General features: G+C 51.4%; 8 protein-coding genes across 8 annotated transcripts; 7 read left to right on the plus strand and 1 right to left on the minus strand.

Annotated features, from left to right (window-relative positions):
• Positions 1–2,802: 2,802 nt before the first annotated feature.
• On the plus strand, positions 2,803–3,637 carry M431DRAFT_282217 (hypothetical protein). The gene has a single exon (XM_024914023.1). It carries the CDS (start codon positions 2,977–2,979, stop codon positions 3,445–3,447), a length of 471 nt encoding a protein of 156 aa, XP_024778324.1. The 5' UTR covers positions 2,803–2,976; the 3' UTR covers positions 3,448–3,637.
• A 1,225-nt stretch (positions 3,638–4,862) lies between these two features.
• Positions 4,863–5,846, plus strand: M431DRAFT_282245 (hypothetical protein). Its single transcript, XM_024914024.1, has one exon. It carries the CDS (start codon positions 5,102–5,104, stop codon positions 5,636–5,638), a length of 537 nt encoding a protein of 178 aa, XP_024778325.1. The 5' UTR covers positions 4,863–5,101; the 3' UTR covers positions 5,639–5,846.
• A 467-nt stretch (positions 5,847–6,313) lies between these two features.
• M431DRAFT_282360 (hypothetical protein) lies at positions 6,314–8,124 on the plus strand. Its single transcript, XM_024914026.1, has 2 exons — positions 6,314–6,637; positions 7,588–8,124. The coding sequence occupies exons 1-2, from the start codon at positions 6,407–6,409 to the stop codon at positions 7,972–7,974; spliced, it is 618 nt and encodes a 205-aa protein (XP_024778326.1). The 5' UTR covers positions 6,314–6,406; the 3' UTR covers positions 7,975–8,124.
• Positions 8,123–9,529, plus strand: M431DRAFT_282333 (hypothetical protein). The gene is made up of 3 exons (XM_024914025.1): positions 8,123–9,161; positions 9,324–9,447; positions 9,509–9,529. Exons 1-2 carry the CDS (start codon positions 8,275–8,277, stop codon positions 9,337–9,339), a joined length of 903 nt encoding a protein of 300 aa, XP_024778327.1. The 5' UTR covers positions 8,123–8,274; the 3' UTR covers positions 9,340–9,447; positions 9,509–9,529.
• Positions 9,530–10,732: 1,203 nt separating this feature from the next.
• M431DRAFT_105978 (hypothetical protein) lies at positions 10,733–15,794 on the plus strand. Its single transcript, XM_024911600.1, has 8 exons — positions 10,733–11,036; positions 11,122–11,738; positions 11,801–12,196; positions 13,091–13,362; positions 13,524–14,178; positions 14,264–14,581; positions 14,647–14,710; positions 14,778–15,794. The coding sequence occupies exons 1-8, from the start codon at positions 10,935–10,937 to the stop codon at positions 15,594–15,596; spliced, it is 3,243 nt and encodes a 1,080-aa protein (XP_024778328.1). The 5' UTR covers positions 10,733–10,934; the 3' UTR covers positions 15,597–15,794.
• A 236-nt stretch (positions 15,795–16,030) lies between these two features.
• Positions 16,031–16,482, plus strand: M431DRAFT_515835 (hypothetical protein; the record flags this gene model as incomplete). The annotated part of the gene is made up of 1 exon (XM_024920290.1): positions 16,031–16,482. The coding sequence occupies exon 1, from the start codon at positions 16,165–16,167 to the stop codon at positions 16,480–16,482; it is 318 nt and encodes a 105-aa protein (XP_024778329.1). The 5' UTR covers positions 16,031–16,164.
• Positions 16,483–16,886: 404 nt separating this feature from the next.
• On the plus strand, positions 16,887–17,660 carry M431DRAFT_76091 (hypothetical protein; the record flags this gene model as incomplete). Its single annotated transcript, XM_024922426.1, has 1 exon — positions 16,887–17,660. One exon carries the CDS (start codon positions 16,887–16,889, stop codon positions 17,658–17,660), a length of 774 nt encoding a protein of 257 aa, XP_024778330.1.
• Positions 17,661–18,320: 660 nt separating this feature from the next.
• M431DRAFT_490269 (hypothetical protein) lies at positions 18,321–18,919 on the minus strand (the record flags this gene model as incomplete). Its single annotated transcript, XM_024916782.1, has 3 exons — positions 18,321–18,619; positions 18,728–18,777; positions 18,906–18,919. 3 exons carry the CDS (start codon positions 18,917–18,919, stop codon positions 18,321–18,323), a joined length of 363 nt encoding a protein of 120 aa, XP_024778331.1.
• Positions 18,920–19,492: the final 573 nt, after the last annotated feature.

Consider the following 19,492-nt stretch of genomic DNA (forward strand, 5'->3'; position numbering starts at 1 on the left):
CATTACGCTGGAGAAGTGGTTGTACGTTTCAAGAGCTGTTGAGAAGAAATCACTTCTAGGCATATGTCTCGTACAATACGACCAGTTAGAGAGACAATCTTCATTTTGTCGGATTGCCCGAGTTGGCGGTATCACGCCAGCAGAACCTTGGCAGCTGTGTAAGCCGACAGTGGCTCGTAACTGCATACACCATGACACTGCGTGTTCTACAATTCTGCTATGCCAGCAGTAGGTTAAATTAAAAGAACCTACTGATTTAATCTGTTTTAGTGCCATCGTTGCAACGTGCATTCCAGAGGGAAGGAAAGGTTTGGTTTCGTTATCATCGTTACCCATTCAGACGGCGTGCCATATTGCCTACGGGAAGTTGAATGTAGCTATAACCAGCAGTACGTATCCTGCCATCGCTCAAGCCGTAGAAGAAACAAACATCCAGTTTGAAATACTAAAGAGATGTTATATTCCCATGTGACGTAGCTCTGGTATTACCCGGATCAAAAGGAAAAGACGCGGATGTTCCCGATGGAGTAACCATAATGTGAGACATTTCAGTGTGTCTGAGGAGACATCTTTTGGGTATATGTGATCTGTAGTTCCACTTTGAAGAATATCATGCCCTCATTAGAATCACTCTTGCTGAATTATTATAATTTCCGCGCCTATGGATATTTGAGTTTCTCTGCTTCATAGCAGCTGCTACGATGTATTTCTCAGAGCTGCTTGCTTGCTTCGTAGCGATGGTTAGGCCAATCATGTCCGAAACAAACGCAAGTTTTTCGCTCCACACATTTTACTCTGTAACTTTTGCAGCTAATAAGTTTCTAGGTATGGCTATATAATTTGCCCAACTACCAAGGGGCTGGGAGTCAATATGGATGCCAAACGATTGGCAAAGGATTGTATGTGCCGTTTTTTATTTACCAACATCATTCGCAAGACGAAAGATTGACCAAGCCAAAGGTATGGAAACGTACAGTCGGCCAAGATTGTACATTTTGAACCATATCCTTGTTTTGTCTGCAACTTGTTCTAATAAGTTTCTCTTCTGCTATCCTTACATCTCATAATTTCTATCCAAGATTAATTAATGATTTATAATTTACAAGCACCGATGATTGCCATCTAGGTTCTAGACTCTTCAACATCTCAGCGGATGGTCGAGATTGCCCGTTCGATCGAATGTGAAACCTGGGAGCCGTAGATAGAGAGACCGTAGGAGCGATTTCGAAGGTAGTTCATCCAAAATTTGATGAGTTCTCTCAATTTTCTTTCTCTAGTTTCTTCATAATGACACGCATTCCACGTAACCATTCAGTTCTGCCTCCTTTGACGGCCAGGAATCTCACAGGAATCACGAGTGACTCGCCGCCTCTTACTCCCTGTCGGAGCAAATTGAGGCTGAATAAGTCAAATGCTGATTACATGATCAATCAATTAAGCTCGAAGAAAAATGTGAAAATGGCTGATTTAGGGGCAACCAACGCGCATAAGTCACACATGGCAAGTCGGGGACCCTTGAACGCGGGAAGAAGAATGGTGGTAGTATTACGGAGCACCTCCATGTTGCTACAGCCATTGAGACGATTGCAAAGTGCGCGGGATCAGGGTGACGAGCGCCCAATCGGAATACGTGAGCGATCAGCGCACGGGGATGGTGGAGATGAGGCTCTTGTGTGGTGTGAAGGGTTTGTGGTGATGAGTGAGGTGCACATATCAAGTGTGAGAGGCTTTGGATGGTTTGTTTTGATTACATTCTCTGAACATCTACAAGCTCCCGTATACGTATACGATGGTGTTGCCACCCAGAATAGAATATACATAGGATTACGTATTATAATTTACTACTCCTCGTGCCTGAAGCCTCTTAGTCTTTCTTACCTTTCTTCTATATCCTGTTGGTGAGGCAGTGATCAACATTGATGTGCGGTTTCGTCACCGAGCCTACCCTGGAATAAGAACACGGGCATGGCAACTCTGTGCCGATATTGCCTGTACCCTGTGCTCTGTTACCTCGTGCAGCATCCGTCGCCCTTCGAATCTGCATGTTTACGTAGCCTGGATGCGCCACCATGCGAGGGTCATACCAGCTGGCCAGGCAGACGGACAAAAAAGCTGAAGATGAATGTTCGACTGATGCACCACCCCATGTCAGGTGATGCAATGCGTCCAGGTCCAGCCCTTCGGGGGATGCGAAATGACCACAGGTGTTGGTAATCGACTAATCTCTCCCTACAGCACGCATGTACAGTACAATACATGGTTCGCAATAGATTTCCATGTTGGGCGTGATAGAGGGTGGTTCTCTGATGCTGGCCAGGGCTGTCGCTCAAGTTTACAGTACGAGATGCTTCACATGAAGTACTAGGTAAGTCGGGTATTACTCCGGGCTCAGCTCGTGGTTCTTCGGCAGCAGATGCTCCGCTCCCAAAAAGAGTGCAATTGCCCGTATAAACAAACAAGAACAGGGCAAAGGCGATGGCAAAAAAACAACAGCCCAGGGCAAACAAGAAAACAATTGGCCCTGGCTATCTCCGGGACCGAGGGCCCAAACAGGGCCATAGGCCGAAATCCTACAGCCCCCAGTGTCCACTCACGCAAGCGGACCAAAAATGCCGCCCTCGAATTTTAGCCACTCAGCTGGGCTGTACCGTACGATGGGCCTCATGATTTGCTGGCCTGGTCAGTCACAGTCACACGGGCCGCCCCCACTGATTCGATGAAAAAAAAAGAGAGAAGAGAATACGTAAGACTGCAGTCGGGCAACGATTGGCTCTGCGCCCTCTGCCGCCGTTAAGCACAAGAGAGAGAAAAATAGAAATGGGACGGAGAGATAAAATTGGGCTTTCTTCGACCCAGCGGCTTTTTGTGACAAGGAGCCTAGGTTTTAGTTTAGACCCTGCCCGAGATGTGACTCCGAGATTGGTTGGGTCGAACCCTTGTGGGCTCTTGTCACATCGAACTGGAAATTAAGCTGCAATGGACAAGAAGCCGCCTAGAATGCGACATCATCACCAAGGAGCTGCAAAAGAAAACGAGGCTGCACATGTCGCCGAATTGGCCCTCCAACAGCTCGCCAAGGAAGAGCCTGGCAGCGTTTTGAGTGCAGTGCAGTGCTTCATTGGGCACACCGACTTTTGGGCGACAATTTGCTGGGAAGGGCAAAACTTGTTTTTTTTTTCTTTTTTTCAGGCGCGTTTTCGTCACACCCAAGGTCCAAGGTCGGGCCAATCTCGTCGCATCACGTGCCGCGCGGCGCTGACATGCGTTGAGTTGCTTCTGCGTTGCCTTGCTCTGCTCTGTGTACCTGTACAACAAGCTCATGGACGAATTGACTTTTGGTATAAGCCTCAAAGAGAGTCATGGCCAAAAACACAATGCACGCCACATTCTTGTCGATGGCGGCACTGGTGCTTTGTTGCTTGGACATGTATCATATTGTCCTCGTAGCTGTAGCTGGTTGAAGCTATCATGCAGCTGTAAACAAAAGACCCTTTCTTCGCATCCCGATGATCTGCATGGATATAATCACAGGCAAAGGTACCCTAGGACTATTGCTCAACAGTATTCGTACCTGGAGCCTCATCGCACTCGCGGTTCGCGGCTGTCTGGCTTATATTGGCTTTCCAGGTTGTCTTTTTTCTCCTTCTTCAGCCGCACTTGCGAGATGCGTCTTGCGCCCGCTTGCGTTGCCCCCTTGTTTGTCACCGCTTATTTTCCCCAAGAGTATCCAATACGTAGTGCTTTGGCTCAATGCACGGCACGCAGTAGGGAGCTGCAAGTATAGAGTACTTGCATTGGCCTCTCTGATAAGACAGACGCTCACCGGTTTCAATCACCTTCATCTCCACGGAGCGCCTTTGTAAACAAAGACATGCCACAAAGACGTAGGTAATGTCCGAGCCATCCTTTACTTGATGGGCGACCTGGCATGGGGGCCTGATTCATGTCCCTAGCAGGGCTGGAAGTCCGGGGTGGGAGGATTGACAGCTCACACGGAGCACCCAAACCAGCCGCATGAGAGAAGGGAAGACGATCTTTCCGAAGGCGGGGGAGATGAGAGAGGATGCTGCTCCGAGCGATGGTGAGCATGGGCAGCTTGTAGGGGTAGCTAAGAGTGTTCGTATATCCGTAGGATGCTAGCAACTCGCGTGGAGATGGGACCTTTGGTGTTGTTTCCAAGACGCCGCGTCTCATCTTGACGTTGTGTTATCAGACGTGTCGTGAGGCGCGAGTACGTCCTGTAAGATGGGTGGCAATACAGCGGCAGAGCGGAACGACGGAAAGATTACGAAAATAGGCTGCCTACAAGCAGTAGGGTACTTCTTTGGTAAAGACGAGATACGAATACTCGAAACACAGGAGTCGAGACAGGCTGTGGGAGGCTTGTCCGTGCATGTGCGAGTCCTGTCATTGCTCCGTACGAGTATGTATATCTCCTGGTGTAGACTTGGGAAATGCTGCCAAACACACTCTGCTATTGGGTACCAACAGCAGACGACTTTGGACCACTAAGGCTCCCGAGACAGGGTACCTTGGGCAAGACGCACACAAGGATTCCATTTCCTTTAATAGACTTTATCAATGCTTTCGACTTGCATGGGCAGGGGAGGCAACATGACGCCTGGCTGCAGATGACCGCTGCAACAGCATGAGACCTGCTAAAGATTCGCAGTGCTACCAGTGCCCTGTACGAGTACTGTAGGGAGCATCCAGTAGAAACACGTGCATCTTCTCAACCAGGCATGGACATGGGCCGCAAGTACTGGTACAGCTTCGTATCTGCTAACGGACGGCACAGAGCACGCTTTGACGGTGCAATGTGCAATGTCCTCGGGTACAAGGTTTCGGCACGTATCGCAGCACGAGTACTCGTACACTCTACCAACGGCACGATCAATGATACAATCAGACCCCCAGCATGGTTCGGCAGTGGCAAGGTCATGACGGTCGGGCTCAGGTTCCCAGTACGAGCGGCTCCGTGCCGAAGCGGACAGCAACCAGGAAAAAAAGCATCTCGCGGCGCTAGCAGGCATCAAACAACAGGCCAGAGGGAAAAACTGATGAAAAAAAAAGAGCGCCACAGTGGCCCGTGCGTCGTCTCATGGCGCGCGGGCCAATCACAGCGCAGGCGCCAAAAGCCAGCCACCGGCGTGGCCCCACCCTAGGGCTGAATCAGCCAGTCACAAGTGTTAAAAGACTACCTGGCCCCCCGCCCCTCAAATCATATCTTCGCATTTTCCCTCGTCCTCTTTCGCGAGCCTTGCCATCTTCCCTCAACCAATCAATCCGCCTTCGCGCGCCCTGCCGCCCTGCCCTGTCCAACGAACGAGCAGCGCAAAAGCAAGCCCGACCAAAGGGCAAAAAAAGGGCCCTTCCCGCGCTCACGCGTGCAATCAGATTCGTCCGCAAGGGAACAAACGAAACACTTGCCTCTGCCTCGCTGGCCATTCACAGCGACTCGACTATCTCGTCCCGATCCGCTTGTCCAAGCCGCGCGCCAGTGAGCGCAAACCTTGAGCCACGCCGTTCCCGGGCTTTCTTTCAGTTCAGTTCTGACGAGAAGCGCACACAGCTTTCAGCCTGTGCTGTGCCCTGCCCTTGCACGCTTGTTGCTGCGACTGCGACGTCAGCGCCCTGAAAGCGCCGTAGCTGTCCGAAGCTGTACGAGTAGCTGTTCTGTCAGTTCAGCTATTTTTGCCCGGCCAGAGCACATTGCCTTACACGGCCTATTTTGTTTTTTCACCAACCCAAGCCCTGCATTTCTTCTCGTATTGCATTGCATTGCGCTGAATAGTTCTATTTTTTGCTCTTGTTCTTTTTTTACTCTCGACTCCGCTGCCCTCGGATTTTCGGAGCCCCTCAATCTCGGCGCAGTGCCACAACGCCCGAAGCAGAAGAGCATCGCATCAAAAGCCATCAATAGCTTCCGCCTCTCCCCCACTCTCTTTGCGGTTCGCTGCGACGTCAGCCATTCCATTGACTCGACAAGCTGCTGCTTTGCCAGAATCAGCCCGAAACAAGGCGTGCACAGGCACCCAGGGCTCACCTAAAAATTCAGCCTGCCCGCCAGCAAATCAGCTTCCTGCACTGGCGTAGCTCTTCATCATCGATATCGCAAGCTCCAAACCCCAAAGGCCTATCATCGTCGCCAGCCTCAACCTCGCTCTCTCCATTGGCGCAACACGCCATCAGGTGACAGCGCGCATCTGCAGTGCCCATTTCTCAATTATCCGAGCCTTCAATCAGAGCTCTGCACGCCTCTGTCCATTCCCAAAAGCTGGGAATAGGCCCAACGCAAATCACCGCCAGGTACCTCATACCTTGTCTGTACGCGCTCTACTTGTGGCTGCGTATAAGAGGTACGTAGTATTTCTTTCGTTTCTTTCGTTTCTTTTTTATTCCCTTGATGCCGTTATTGCCAATCCCCAGCACCCCGGCTCTTCTTTTACCTACTCGATTCATCTCTCCAAAGCCCTTGTCTTCTCTTTTCGGCCATACGACTCCCTGTTGGGGTTGCCGTTGCTTTGCTTGTTACTTTACTTTTGCTTTTGCCTTGCCTTGCCCTGTCTTTTGTATAGCCCCCCCGTCTTTGTTGCATTGCTTTCATGAGCATCTACCCTCTTTTATTCCCAGTATTGTTCGTATTTTTGTTTGTTCGTGTATTTGCACGTCATCCAGTCAAGGCACATACAAGGCATTGCCGCTCGCTCACCTATTTACACCGACTCTTCCTACTTGCTCAGCCCAGCTCAGCCCAGCCCAGTCTACTGAGTCTCACAGCCCAGATTCTCACAGCCTCTTTTTTGTTTTCACCCTGACAGCTGTTACATCACTTTCACCCTTGCTGGGCTGAGTACGTTCGGCCAACCCTTTCCTTGCCTCTCTTCTTCTCTCTGCCCCCAAAATCTGCCCTGTCGTCACCTGTTTGAATCGAGCTCCGCAACATGTCCATTTTGGTGCGCCAGAAGCTCGAATTTTACCTGCCCGATTGCCTCACTCGCCTCTATCATCCCGTCCCTCCCTCCCACACATGATTGCCAACCTCGGCCAAAAGGTCGTTTCCTCTGACCGGACACGGCCAACACCCACCACCAGCCTGATCCCCCACCTCATGGCGTGTCTTAGTTTCCATGCCCAACTCTCCGCTTTGCCAGTCGGATGAGACAATGAGACAATCTAAATCCCTTGGCTCTTGAGGCCTTGAAAGCCCTTCTCATGCCGTCCTCGAGCTTGCACACTGCATCGCATTAGGAGATGCGAATCTCATGGCGCTTATCTGGATCGGCGCGGCCTCGTTGGCTTCCCCTCGACGGCGCCGGCTTGGGCTCTCATTTGCTTCTGCCAAACTTGTGTGCCGACGTGTCGGCAACAAGTTGGGGGCTTTGTTGTGGGCTCCGTTGGCCTGGGTGGATCTGGCTGCATATTCCGTCATGCATGAGCTACAACTATGCCAACGCATCACAAGTGTGGCTCCCTGGTGCTGGTGGCTCGCACCCCTGTCCCATCCTTGCCTGGATACCTCTGGCCGTCTCACCATTCGCAGCGTCTCGCCTATATACAACTGAGCTAACGCCTGTGGTTGGATAGATCTTTGTTAATCCTCGATTGAGAAGTTCTGGGGAAGTGGAAAAGGCGACTCGCTCTCCATCCCGTACCGTACAGTACCTTGTCGCAACGACTTGGGAGGCAACAACGACAAGACCTCTCTCTTCTTCACGTGGCTCTGTTCTCGCCCGGCAACTCAGCCACCCTCCACTCTGCCCCGCGGCTACATCTTTGCCTGCAGACGCCTTGCGGCTTTATGAGCCACGTACTTGGCACCATCCCACCAACCTGCCAGCTCACCAACGCATGTCTGGTAGACTTGGGTGCCTGAACATTGCACGCTTCTCTTGCGATTACCCAAGCATCGAATCGCCAGCTTCCCAGCCGGACGTGCCCAACCTATACCCAAGCGACCGGCGCGCATTTTAAACCTGTTTCCAAAACAGAATTAAGAGGAAAAAAACGAAAGGCAAAAAACACAACGAACTACTGTCCTAGCACGATTTTTTTATATTTTTTAGTTTCTTCATCTTCGGTTGTTCGTCATTGGGCTTTTCGCGGTCCTCGTTGTAAGCAGTCGTCTAGCGTTGCGCTGTTGATATTATTCGTCCCGGATCTCCTAGCTTCAAGTTTCGGACTTGTGATAGGGCGAACCGCGATAGCGCCACCCCACAATTTGGCTCGCGACATCTTCGCGACACCAGCTTTGGTCCTTGTCCTTCTTGGAGGATGATGGAATACGCGCAATATCCACAACAGCAACACAATTCTCACCCAGGTTACGCGAACTCTGCCGTCGGCGCAAGTATCACCTCGCCCACCAGCCACGGCATCACCCAGCACGCAGTGCAATCATCCCCCATCGCATCGCAACAGCAGCAGCAACAACAACACCAGCCCGGTCAGGCCCCAGCTCACGGCATGTATCAACCACAGTATGGCGTGCCTCAACCCAGCATGCAGCCGGTTCCCTACGGCATGCCTGGAATTCAGGCCGCCGCAATGGCCGCCACGGCCGCCGCTTCAGGGTCCAGCTACCCTTACATGCACCCAGATCCGAGCATGCCTCATACGTCCCCGCGAATGCCCAATGCTAAGAAAGATGGCCGGCCGTCTCCTCGTATGAACAGCATTTCCCAAATCCCCGGCCGCCGCATGAGCCAAGTCACCAGCCCCGGTGTACCGAGCGCCCCGGGCATGATGAACCACGGCGGACCCCGGCCCCCGCCCATGCCTCCGGCCCCTGCCATGCAGCACCCACAATCTCCCGAGATGCCTGCGGGGGCTGTCGAAGAATCGCCCCTATACGTCAATGCGAAGCAATTCCACCGAATCCTCAAGCGACGCGTCGCTCGCCAGCGCCTCGAAGAGCAATTGAGGCTGACGTCCAAAGGACGAAAGCCATATCTCCACGAGTCTAGACATAACCATGCGATGCGCCGACCCCGTGGACCCGGCGGTCGCTTCTTGACAGCCGAGGAGGTGGCGGCTATGGAATCCAAGGGAGAGCTAGATCCCAGCGGCAAGGGCCCTGAAGATGTCTCACCCTCAAAGTCCTCTGAAACCTCAAGCGGCAAGCGCAAGTCGGAATCTGGACCCTCAACTTCGAGTAAGAAGCCCAAAACGCAAGCCGAGAGCGCCGAAGGGAACCCGGAAGACGACAGCTAATAACTGATTTCGTCTTTTCTGCTTCTCTTCCACTCTTTTTTTTTCGAGTATGCTCAAAGCACCTCGGAAGGTGCAAATGGGCATTCTCGTTTTCTTACTCTCTTTACTATAATGAGGACACGATGACAGGGATTTTGAGGACAGATACGTCTTTGCTATCATTCTCAGTTGAGGCATCGAATGGGACGGGGAGTTTTCTTTGATGTTTTCTTTTATTATAACGGCCGACAAATGGTGTGTGATCTCAGAACATTCTCCGATTCGAGAGGCTCAGCATATCCCGCTGTCTAAGTAGACTATTCCGCTCCATTATTCGTCAACTTGAAGACTGATAATGTTGAAGATGGATCTGTCTTGGTCTGGCGATGAGCTGAGGCTCGTCATGGTCGGATATGAGACTTCGGACGGCTGGAAGGGGGGGAACTGGTTGGGCGGGCAGAATGCATGGATGACTCGACACGATGGATACCCCTTATTGTTTTCTTCTTGCCACACACTTTTTTTTTCTTATGTTTATTGACTTTCTCTACTCACGGAACGTTCGAAAGAGTTGAACCTTTGGAGGAATTTGGTCTGGCTACCATGGAGATGCATCAAGGCAATATGGCATTTATCTTCTTCTTTGACTTTTTGCTTTTCTTCTTCTTCTTCTTCTTTTTTTCTCGATTCACCCTTTATTCTTTCCCCTTTTTTTTTTCAATTTTTCTTTTCTTTTTTTGCATCAGCTGGTATAAAACAACCGACAAAGCATAAAAAAAGAGAATGGGACTGGGAAACAAAGAACCAATTAAAAAACAGGACTAGGCTGTGTGCAGGACACAGATAGACATCAGCATTGTTTGAACAATAACGGAGAAGTAAGTGTCTGGACACTTGGAGAAGGGGGGAAAGAAAGATTATGTAGTTTGTGTGGATATAGAGGTGAAGGTGTCGTCCGTCACCGGATATGCTCTGGGCTTTCCTAGCTTTCAAATTGAAGATATCATTTGATATGCAGCGATATTATCCAAGTACAAGAATCGTGATGAATACGTGTTATGTGAGTATTAAAGCGTAGACTATTATGTACAAGTTGAGTTGGTATGAATAGCTCAAGTCGGATTGATCAGAGTTGAGGAATTGGCGTGCTTTAATTGCTCAACTTGTCGAGATGCGTTGGTATCTGCTTGCACTCCGTGTCTTTGTCCGACATGCAGGTACAAGAGGGAGCAACAGTTTGGAGCTGTCATCGTGGCATCTAATAGGCAATTGCTTTTATTTTTTGTTTTTTTTTTTACCTGATTGGGCGAGCATCACTCATCAAGTTAGTAGTCATCTTCAACTTACATGCTGTCCAATGGGGAGGAATAAAACCAATGCCCTGGCAGAGATCCGGGCAAGGGAAAAAAAAGAAGAGGGGGGGGGGAGGAGACTTATCGGGGGTGGCTGAAAATCTGGGGTCGGTACTGGGTAGCTGCCAACCGCCGAGCCTCGGTATGTCTGACGCTGGCCCGTCTTTACCTCATCTTCTGCGATCCGAGGACAAGATGAAAAGCTGCCCTCTTCTCCCCTCCTCGTCCTGGTATGTCTTTTGATCTGGAGCTGGGAATACCAATCCATTTAGACCGACTGCCGCAATATCCCGCGTTTCTGGAGCTGCGTCTTCTGTTTTTACGACAATCTGGTCACTGGACGTGACCTGGAGAGCACACGTGATTAGACGTTAGAGTGATAGACCATCGATGATGGCGGGCGCAGTGCGGCAACCCATTGACGAAAAGGCGTTTGCAAAGTACCTTGAGGAGAATGTGCCGGTAATCAAGATGCCGATTGATCTGAAGCAGGTTCGTTGGCATTCATTCCCACTCGCGAGCCCAGCAGAATTCGAGAAGCACAATGTAGCTAACCAGCCGCCTCTCTCGCCCATAGTTTGGCTTCGGACAATCCAACCCAACATACCAGATCACCGACGCAACGGGCAAGAAATATGTGCTACGCAAGAAGCCGCCGGGGAAGCTGCTGTCCAAGACGGCGCACAAGGTGGAGCGCGAATACCGGGCGCTGCACGCGCTCGAGACGACCGACGTGGCGGTCCCCAAGACGTTTTGCCTATGCGAGGACGACTCGGTCATCGGCACGCCGTTTTACATCATGGAGTTCCTCGACGGGCGCATCTTTGAGGACTTTCTGATGCCGGGAGTCACCCCCGCGGACCGGACGGCGCTGTGGAAGGAGGCGATCCAGACGCTGGCGCGGCTGCACGCCGTGGACGTGGCTCAAGTCGGGCTGGACAAGTTTGGTAAGGCGAGCGGGTTTTATAGTAGGCAGACGCAGACGTGGGCGACGATTTGCATCAGCCAGAGTAAAGCGGTGGATGTCGAGACCAAGGAGCCCGTGGGACAGCTGCCGCACTTTGACGAGCTGGTGGGCTTCTTCAAGGATGAGAGGCTGCAGCCCAAGGATCGGGCGACGCTGGTGCATGGGGACTTTAAGATTGACAATTTGGTCTTTCACAAGACGGAGAATCGGGTGATTGGCATCCTAGAGTGAGTTACAATATCTTTGTTTTTTGTTTACAAGGGCTGACATAATGGGGTGATATCAACAGCTGGGAAATGTCTACGATAGGCCACCCCCTCTCGGACGTCTGCAACTTCATCACTCAATTCTACCTCGCCCGCTCTCCCGGCGCCTCGGCCTACAGCGACAGCGAAAAGTTTCTCCCTGGAGCCACGCCCGGTCTGCCGCAGCCGGACGAGATCCTGCAGTGGTACACCGAGGTGTCGGGCTATGATCCGCGCGGGGCCGGAGAGCTCAGCTGGGGCGCGGCGTTTAATATTTTCAAGCTGGCGGGCGTGTGCCAGGGCATCGCGGCGCGGTACGCGGCGAGGCAGGCTAGTAGTGCGAAGGCGAAGATGTATATCGGGACGAGGGGCCCGTTGGCGGAGTTTGCGTGGGAGTTGGCGCAGCAGGCGAGGGATGCGAAGGCGAGGGAATCGAAGTTGTGAGGAGGTTTGGATATGGTTGAGGTAGGTGAGCGATGTAACTGGTATAGTCATCGTTAGGAATGGGAGCCTAGCTGTGTTTAGTTTGTTCAACTAGAATAATTTTGTTTTGATGCATGATTTGAATAGTTGGGCGAGTTTGGGATAGATGTAGGAGAGGGTGTCATGACCTTGGATGGGCATCAAGATGAAGCATGTGTTATGTCTCTGGTGCAGCACTAGCAGTTGTACCATGGATGGATTCGATATAAATATAGCAGCGAATGACTTAGTGTGAAGCTCGGAAATAAAACAAATGAAAAGAAAAATCCATATCAAATCCATTCAACAGGGGTGTTTCTGGCGGCAAATGTGCTACAAGTAATATAAGCAGGGCCCCCAGCGTTGCAGTAAGATTGAATCCCATCGGCACCTGATCGATCCAAGACAATCGGTTCGTCGAATCGAGACGGCGTTTGGACAGTCGTGGGGGCGCGTCCAATCAGGCGCGTGTCCAAGCCCACCAAACTCGGTGCCCAGCGGGAAATGCCATGACGCCAAGGGGCGGATTTTGGGGAATTGGGTATTTTTTTGTTTCTTTTCCATGTTAGCTCTCTTGACTTTCTACTTCATTGGAGTTTTTGGCAACTGTTTGCAGATTAGAGTAGACTTATTTATCTTATTTCATTTCTTTTACTCTTTTCATCTTGTAGTGTTGTTTCATTCAGGCCTGACTGAGAGAGCTGCAGACACTTGTCGCTCCCTTATAAATACAGGGCCGGTATCAGTGATCAGCCACCATCGTCATCATCACCACAGCACATTTACTCCCAGCTATCTAGCACCTGGCCCTTCAAAACCTCCAACCTCCAACTCCCAAACCTCCGCCATTCTCTCATGGCAGAACGACGCAGGAGGCTCCAACTTTCCGTTCCGCCCGACGAGCGCCGGCCGCTGCTCAGCAGGCTGTCCACGGAGCACGAAAATGGCGAGCACGTCTTCAGCTGCCGCACGAACCCGCACAGCGACCTGCCCGTGTACACAAACATTCACCGCATCAGGCGCGACATTGTCAGCGTCGTGGAGGATTACTTGACGCTGGAGCAGCTGCGGGATGTTAAGATCAATGTTACCGTTATAAGGCCGCTGGTCGACAAGTTTTATGAGCTGGGGGATGTTTCCATTGGTATGCTGCGTTTTCCATTTCTTTGCTTTCTTCTTATCAGGATCAGGGTTGGCGATTTCGAGTGTCTGGGTATCAATTGATTTCTTGATGGGTTGATTTGATGAAAGAAAAGAATAAGAATGAAATAAAAGAAGGAATCAGAATGCTAACTTCACCTGCAGTATACTGCTTGCTGGTCAACAGAGCCCAGTTCCTAGACGAAGAATCGCGGTCCACCAACCGCCAAAACGTCAACTGGACTCGCGCCACTCTGTGCGAGCTCATCGCCACACGCATCCTGCGCCGCTTCGGCGAGGACCACGATGGCGACCATGAAGGCCTGCTGCTACTAGCGCACATCCTCGTCGCCGGCTTCGAGCCCTTCCAGCATGCGCCGGCGCACGTCCGCGAAGAGGCCGAGGGCAAGGCCTGGTGGACGACGCACCGCACGCTGCCCGCGCTCGAGGTCGCCATCTTGACCGAGAGCAGGCACTTTCTCAGCTCGACGACGGCGCAGAGGGTCGTGTCGGCCATTTACGAGGGCCGCGTCATTTACACGCCGTCGACGTCGTGGGACATTATCCCGGACCACTACAAGCTGAAGCCCATTTCCATCTACGAACCACGCGAGTCGCCGCTGCTGAACCAGTATCGGCTGATTGTGCCGCGGACGCGCAATTACCTTGAGGCGATACAGTTTACCATTTTGTTGGGGCTGTATGTGGCTGTCATGATTTTGCGGAGGAATGGTGAGATTCCGTATCTGGAGGCGGCGTTTGCAATATTTGCGTTTGGATGGTGTTTGGATCAGTTTGCGACGATTCTGGCACACGGATGGTGAGACCTCTTCCCCTTGTTTTTATTTCCGTCCAGGAGAATATTATGGATGTTATTTAGAGGAGAGCTGACGTTTGCATCACAGGAACGTGTACACGCAGAATCTATGGTCTTTCCTCGACGTCACCTTCATCTTCCTTTTCGTCATCTACAGCGGTCTGCGCCTCTGGGGGGTATGGACCGGGTTGCTAGGGCCCTCGGAACAGGCATTTGATGTCTTGGCGCTCGCAGCACCTGTACTGGTACCTCGCCTGGCCTTTAACTGGCTGTCTGACAACTTGGTCTTCTTATCGCTGAGATCCATGATGGCCGACTTTTTCCTGCTCACTGCGCTTTCGGCGTGGTGCTTTTTTGGATTCTTGCTATCTCTACTGTGGCTGGGAGAGGGAGCCCATCCGTTGCTGTATGTTTGTTTCTTACTTCTTTTCCCGATGTTATCATGTGCTGACGGATTGTTTGTTCGCTTAGTACGATTTCGAAATGGATGATTTACATCTGGTTTGGACTCGATGGCACTGGAATTCACCGATCGGTAAGCTCTGCGATAAAGGGAGATGAGATGGGAGGAAGTCTTGCGCTGACATGTTCTGGCTCTATAGGTCGAATTCCACTGGCTACTGGGACCCGTCGTCATGATCACATTTGCTTTCCTTGGCAACACTCTCTTCCTTACTATCCTCGTCTCCATGCTGTCGAATACGTTTAGCAACATATCCACCAATGCCACAGCCGAGATACATTATCGAAAGGCTGTCCTCACGCTTGAAGGCGTCAAGGCGGACGCTGTTTTCGCTTACCAGCCTCCTTTCAATCTCCTAGCCGTCTTCCTTCTTTTGCCGCTCAAATTCGTCGTCAGCCCGCGATGGTTCCATAAAATCCACGTCGCCACTGTTCGCTTGGTCAACCTTCCACTGTTACTCTTCATCGCCGTCGCTGAACGCCGCCTGCTGTGGCCGGACAAGACTTCCGAAGGAGGAACTGTCAGCTCGCTGGCCCATAAATGGTTCTGGCAAAGGTGGCAGCTCTCAGCATATCAGTATATCCGCGCCGTGTTTGATGTGCCACCCCCGGAGGATGTATATGATGACATTGCCGTGGACGACGACCTGACGCACCACCTCATTCGGAGGCAATACACGCGGCAGGAGACGCATGACTCGGTGAGGAAGCCCTCGCGCCGAGACTCCATGTTTGAGATCCCGCCCAAGCTGCGGGGGTCGCTCACGGAAACGGGTGAAGATTATGCAGATATGGCGGGTAGACTGGCTGCCATGGAGAAGGCCATGCAACGGATGGAGGATATGCTCTCGAGGCTTCTGCCGCAGGAGGACAGCGAAATCGGGGAGAGTGACACACTACCCATAGGCGACGGCACTACTCTAGAATCGTCTTTTAAAGGACGCGAGACGAACTTTTGAAGGTTGAGAAGTTGCGAGAATGATTTTAGAATAGCGGGCTATGTATGGATTTTTCGACATTTGGCATGAGCATTTGGCGTTGGTTTGACATTTGTTGCATTGAATATGGGAGCGTTGGTAAGAGGCATGTAGGTATGCATATACTCAAATTGAATCTTTCAAATATGCATTGCTTCCAATTGTACGATTACTTTTATGGATGCTTCTCACTGTGATTGACTTGGAGTGTGTCACTGTATTTTGGCTTGTCTGGGACTGGCTGGATTCACTGCCGGCTGTCCACGGTCCGTCATTTGTCTTGAGATTTCAGCTTCCAAGCTGCTACAGAATAATGTTTGTTCTCTTATTATCATTACTATTCTATTGTGTGGATCTACTGTGTTGCTATCTCGTCAAACCAATCTTTAGTTGAACGCTGAATCCAAATGTCCAAGCCCAACTCCCGAGACGCAAAATCTAATAAAAACCAGCTCAAGCCCGCATACAAAGTAACACCCACACAACATATCTTCCCATCCATAAGAAAAAAAAAGAAACCATTAAAGCAAAAAGACCAGAAAGAAGCATCATGTGCAACGTCACCTTCTTCCAACACAAATCATGCAAACACGTCTGGGCCATCATCTCCCACCCCTGCGGCCCCTACATGGATTTCCACACGTGCCCAACCTTCTGCGGCGCCGGCGGCATCAAAAAGACGCCGGGATTCTACAAGACGAAGAGCAGGCCGTGTCCGCGGTGCGATTTGGGCGGGCTGTATGATCGGCGGTGCGTGCGGATGGTGGAGGGGATGGGATGGGGGATGCATTGGGGGATGGATCCTGATGGGGGGGATTGGGCGGTTGAGGTGAGGATGGGGGAGACGAGGAGGTGTGTGATTTTGTGAATGTTATTTTTGGAAAGGTTAGGGGGTTGTGAGAAGAGAGGCTGGAGTTGGGTGGTGAGAGTTGGGTTTATGGTGTTTTTGGAGGGGCATTTTTGGGGGGCTTAGGAGGGTTGAGCTATGTCTTGAGAAGAGCAACTGCGAATATTTGATTCCAAAGAACACCACATCTTGTTACCAATTCGGTCTTTTAAATCATATATATAAACGACGAATTTGTTAAAAATAATAATGATCATATATATTCACTTCATCTCTCATGACATCACGTGGCCCCACCATCCGCTATTCTATCACTCAACTTTCTTCAACCTACCTAAAAAAAGTCTTCATGAAGCTCTCACCATCCCCAATCTCATATACCAAACAAACTCACCAATTCATCTCCTCTCATCAAACATAACATCATGCTTCCCACACCAGATACCTCTCACGTCCCCTACGAGCGTGTCTACGAGCCCGCCGAAGACTCATTCCTCCTCCTTGACACCCTCTCCTCATCCTCCGAGACGCAGTTCCTCCATGACACATTCTCATCATCTTCTTCTCTCCCCTTTGTCGTCGAGCTCGGCACCGGATCCGGCGTCGTCCTCGCCTTCATCACCGCCCACGCAAAAACCCTCTTCGGCACCTCCCACATCCTCACTGCCGGCATCGACATGAACGCCTTCGCCTGCCGCGCAACAATCACCACCGTAGCAAAAGCCCAAGCCGATTCACTCGCCGAGAGCAGCACCAAAGAAGTCACTCATGGAATGTACTTAGGCTCCGTCATGGGCGACCTCGCCGCTCCCCTGAGGAACCGCTCCGTCGACGTGCTCGTCTTCAACCCGCCGTACGTGCCGACGTCGGAAATGCCCGAGCGCCCGCAGACCTTCACAGAAGACTTCTCGCCGCGGACGACGTTTGACGATGATTCGTATTTGCTGGCGCTGTCGTATGCTGGCGGGGCGGACGGCATGGAGACGACGGATAGGCTGATTGACGGGTTGCCTGAGATTTTGTCCGAGAGGGGTTGTGCGTATGTGCTTCTTTGCGCGCAGAATAAGCCGGAGATTGTCAAGGAGAGGATATGGGCTTGGGGGGACGGGTGGAGGGCGGAGACGGTTGGGTCGAGTGGGAAGACGGCTGGGTGGGAGAAGTTGCAGATTGTGCGGATATGGCGAGATTCGGCGCCGTGAGGGTTTACGGATGGATGCTTTGAGATTTAGGGGTTTATGAGTGAGAGACACTTGGATAATGACCTCCAATGCCTAAACTGGACGATTGCTGTTTAGATACTGAGGAGGAGTGAGTTATACGACATCCCTTCTACCGCCCCGTCACTATATCAGCTGGATGTCATCAGATATCAAAATCTACAGCTGGGAGAGAGCATGTTGTTTGATGCTGTGAAAGGACTTGGACATTATTCCTCCAAGAATAACAGCCTTCATGCTACAAATTAGCCTCTTCATATCAGACGAACTCAGCAGCGTACATAGAAAAGGACTGGCAATTTATATATTCGAATATCTTGTCATCTCGAAATAGATTTTTTTGGCCGAATATCAAAGCGCTGAACCCCACCTCTTCCATCTTCCCCCCGGAACAAGTGTCGTTTGTTTCTTTAGTTTTTTTATGTGGGCAAAACGCATCCCAAACGCCGTTTCCATCGCAGCTTGCGACGCCTCCACAGTCCCTGAAAGTCGAAAAATGGTTCCCTTTGTTCTGTATCGTTTTACAAAGACCCTTCTCCCAGTGATATCGGCCCTCGGCCCGGACCAGCTTTGAAAATAAAAAAGATATAGTGCCTCGGTTTCTCTATCCTTTGTCGTATTATTATCGTCCCAATTGTTGCTTTAGCCACGTCCACGTCCGCGGCCACGACCGCGACCTCGGCCACCACGACCACCACGGCCTCCGCGACCTCCTCTATCAGCCTCCTTTCTGGCTTTGTTCTTGGGCTTGGGTGCGTCGTCGATTAGCAGGGTGTCGAGAGGCAGGGAGTCGGGGAGGATGAAGTATCGGATTGTTGAGCCTCGGATGTTCATGGTGTCGAGGGCGATGGAGTCCTGGCCGCGGGCCGTCATCTTGACCGTGCGGAGGGCGACGTTCATCTGGGGAGTGACTGAGGAGATGGTGCCGTGGACGATGGTGCCTGACGCGGGGTTGGTTAGTGAGACTGTCATGTCAAGTCATGCTCGTTGATCGAAGCTGCGCGTTGCTGAGAAGCAACTGGAGCTCGCATGGTAGGATTGTAGCGTACCATTTTTCAATTCAATGGTCACCGTTTCGTTGGCGCACTTCATCAAAAACCTGCCATGGCGCAATTGTCAGTGTCGTGAAGCTCAAAAGCTCAGAACGTGCATGGGCAGGGATAGAGACGCTGCTCGCTCGACGGGACAATTCAAGCGGAATTCTGCAGCTTGGGGGATCTCGCTCACCTGACGAGCTTCATGGCGACGGCAGAGGCCTTTGTGGCCTGTTGTGGGATGGATTCAGGGATTCCGATATGCCTCGTCGCGCGCGTTGCCTCGTCTCACGGTTTATATTGCAAGGCTGGCGGATGCCTTCAATTGTCGGTCGGAAAAATAGTTGCCCATTCATTAGCTGGGCAGTCGTTACTAATGGGAGTTAGCTGGGTTTGGGGAGCCAAGGCGGGCACGTGACTCTGTAGCTGGCGAGAGGTACCATCGTACAGGTACCGGGTTTCCAGGTTCATTGATGGAAATCGACCTCACTCACGTGAAGGCATTACCTTAACGATGTACTCCGTACTTTTCTCCCCGCCACATCGAATGGCAGCTGCCTTGTACTTCGTACCTCGAACTTTAAAGCTTCTGCTTACTACGAGTGTCTCCACCCAATTGCTACTCGTACTAGAAAACTGTTTATCGATAGCAGACGATGCTTCGTTCAAGAGGAAACCCCGGCAATTCTCTTCGGGCCGGAGTTACTATTCGATTCACCCGTTTGATGCTTTGTCACAGGTAGCTTCAAGCTCCTTCACCTTGTCCAGCAAGCGTTCGTT

The sequence above is a fragment of the Trichoderma harzianum genome (assembly GCF_003025095.1).
Source record: "Trichoderma harzianum CBS 226.95 unplaced genomic scaffold M431scaffold_2, whole genome shotgun sequence".
Classification (NCBI taxonomy): domain Eukaryota; kingdom Fungi; phylum Ascomycota; class Sordariomycetes; order Hypocreales; family Hypocreaceae; genus Trichoderma; species Trichoderma harzianum.

Bases quoted from the DNA above. Each gene is read 5' to 3' on its own strand.
- M431DRAFT_282217 (XM_024914023.1), top strand. From the start codon at position 2,977: ATGGACAAGAAGCCGCCTAGAATGCGACATCATCACCAAGGAGCTGCA.
- M431DRAFT_282245 (XM_024914024.1), top strand. From the start codon at position 5,102: ATGGCGCGCGGGCCAATCACAGCGCAGGCGCCAAAAGCCAGCCACCGG.
- M431DRAFT_282360 (XM_024914026.1), top strand. From the start codon at position 6,407: ATGCCGTTATTGCCAATCCCCAGCACCCCGGCTCTTCTTTTACCTACT. The intron at 6,638-7,587 runs GTTCGTATTTTT...GTGGTTGGATAG, and splicing joins CCTCTTTTATTCCCAGTATT to ATCTTTGTTAATCCTCGATT.
- M431DRAFT_282333 (XM_024914025.1), top strand. From the start codon at position 8,275: ATGATGGAATACGCGCAATATCCACAACAGCAACACAATTCTCACCCA.
- M431DRAFT_105978 (XM_024911600.1), top strand. From the start codon at position 10,935: ATGATGGCGGGCGCAGTGCGGCAACCCATTGACGAAAAGGCGTTTGCA. The intron at 11,739-11,800 runs GTGAGTTACAAT...TGATATCAACAG, and splicing joins CGGGTGATTGGCATCCTAGA to CTGGGAAATGTCTACGATAG. The intron at 14,179-14,263 runs GTGAGACCTCTT...TTTGCATCACAG, and splicing joins ACGATTCTGGCACACGGATG to GAACGTGTACACGCAGAATC.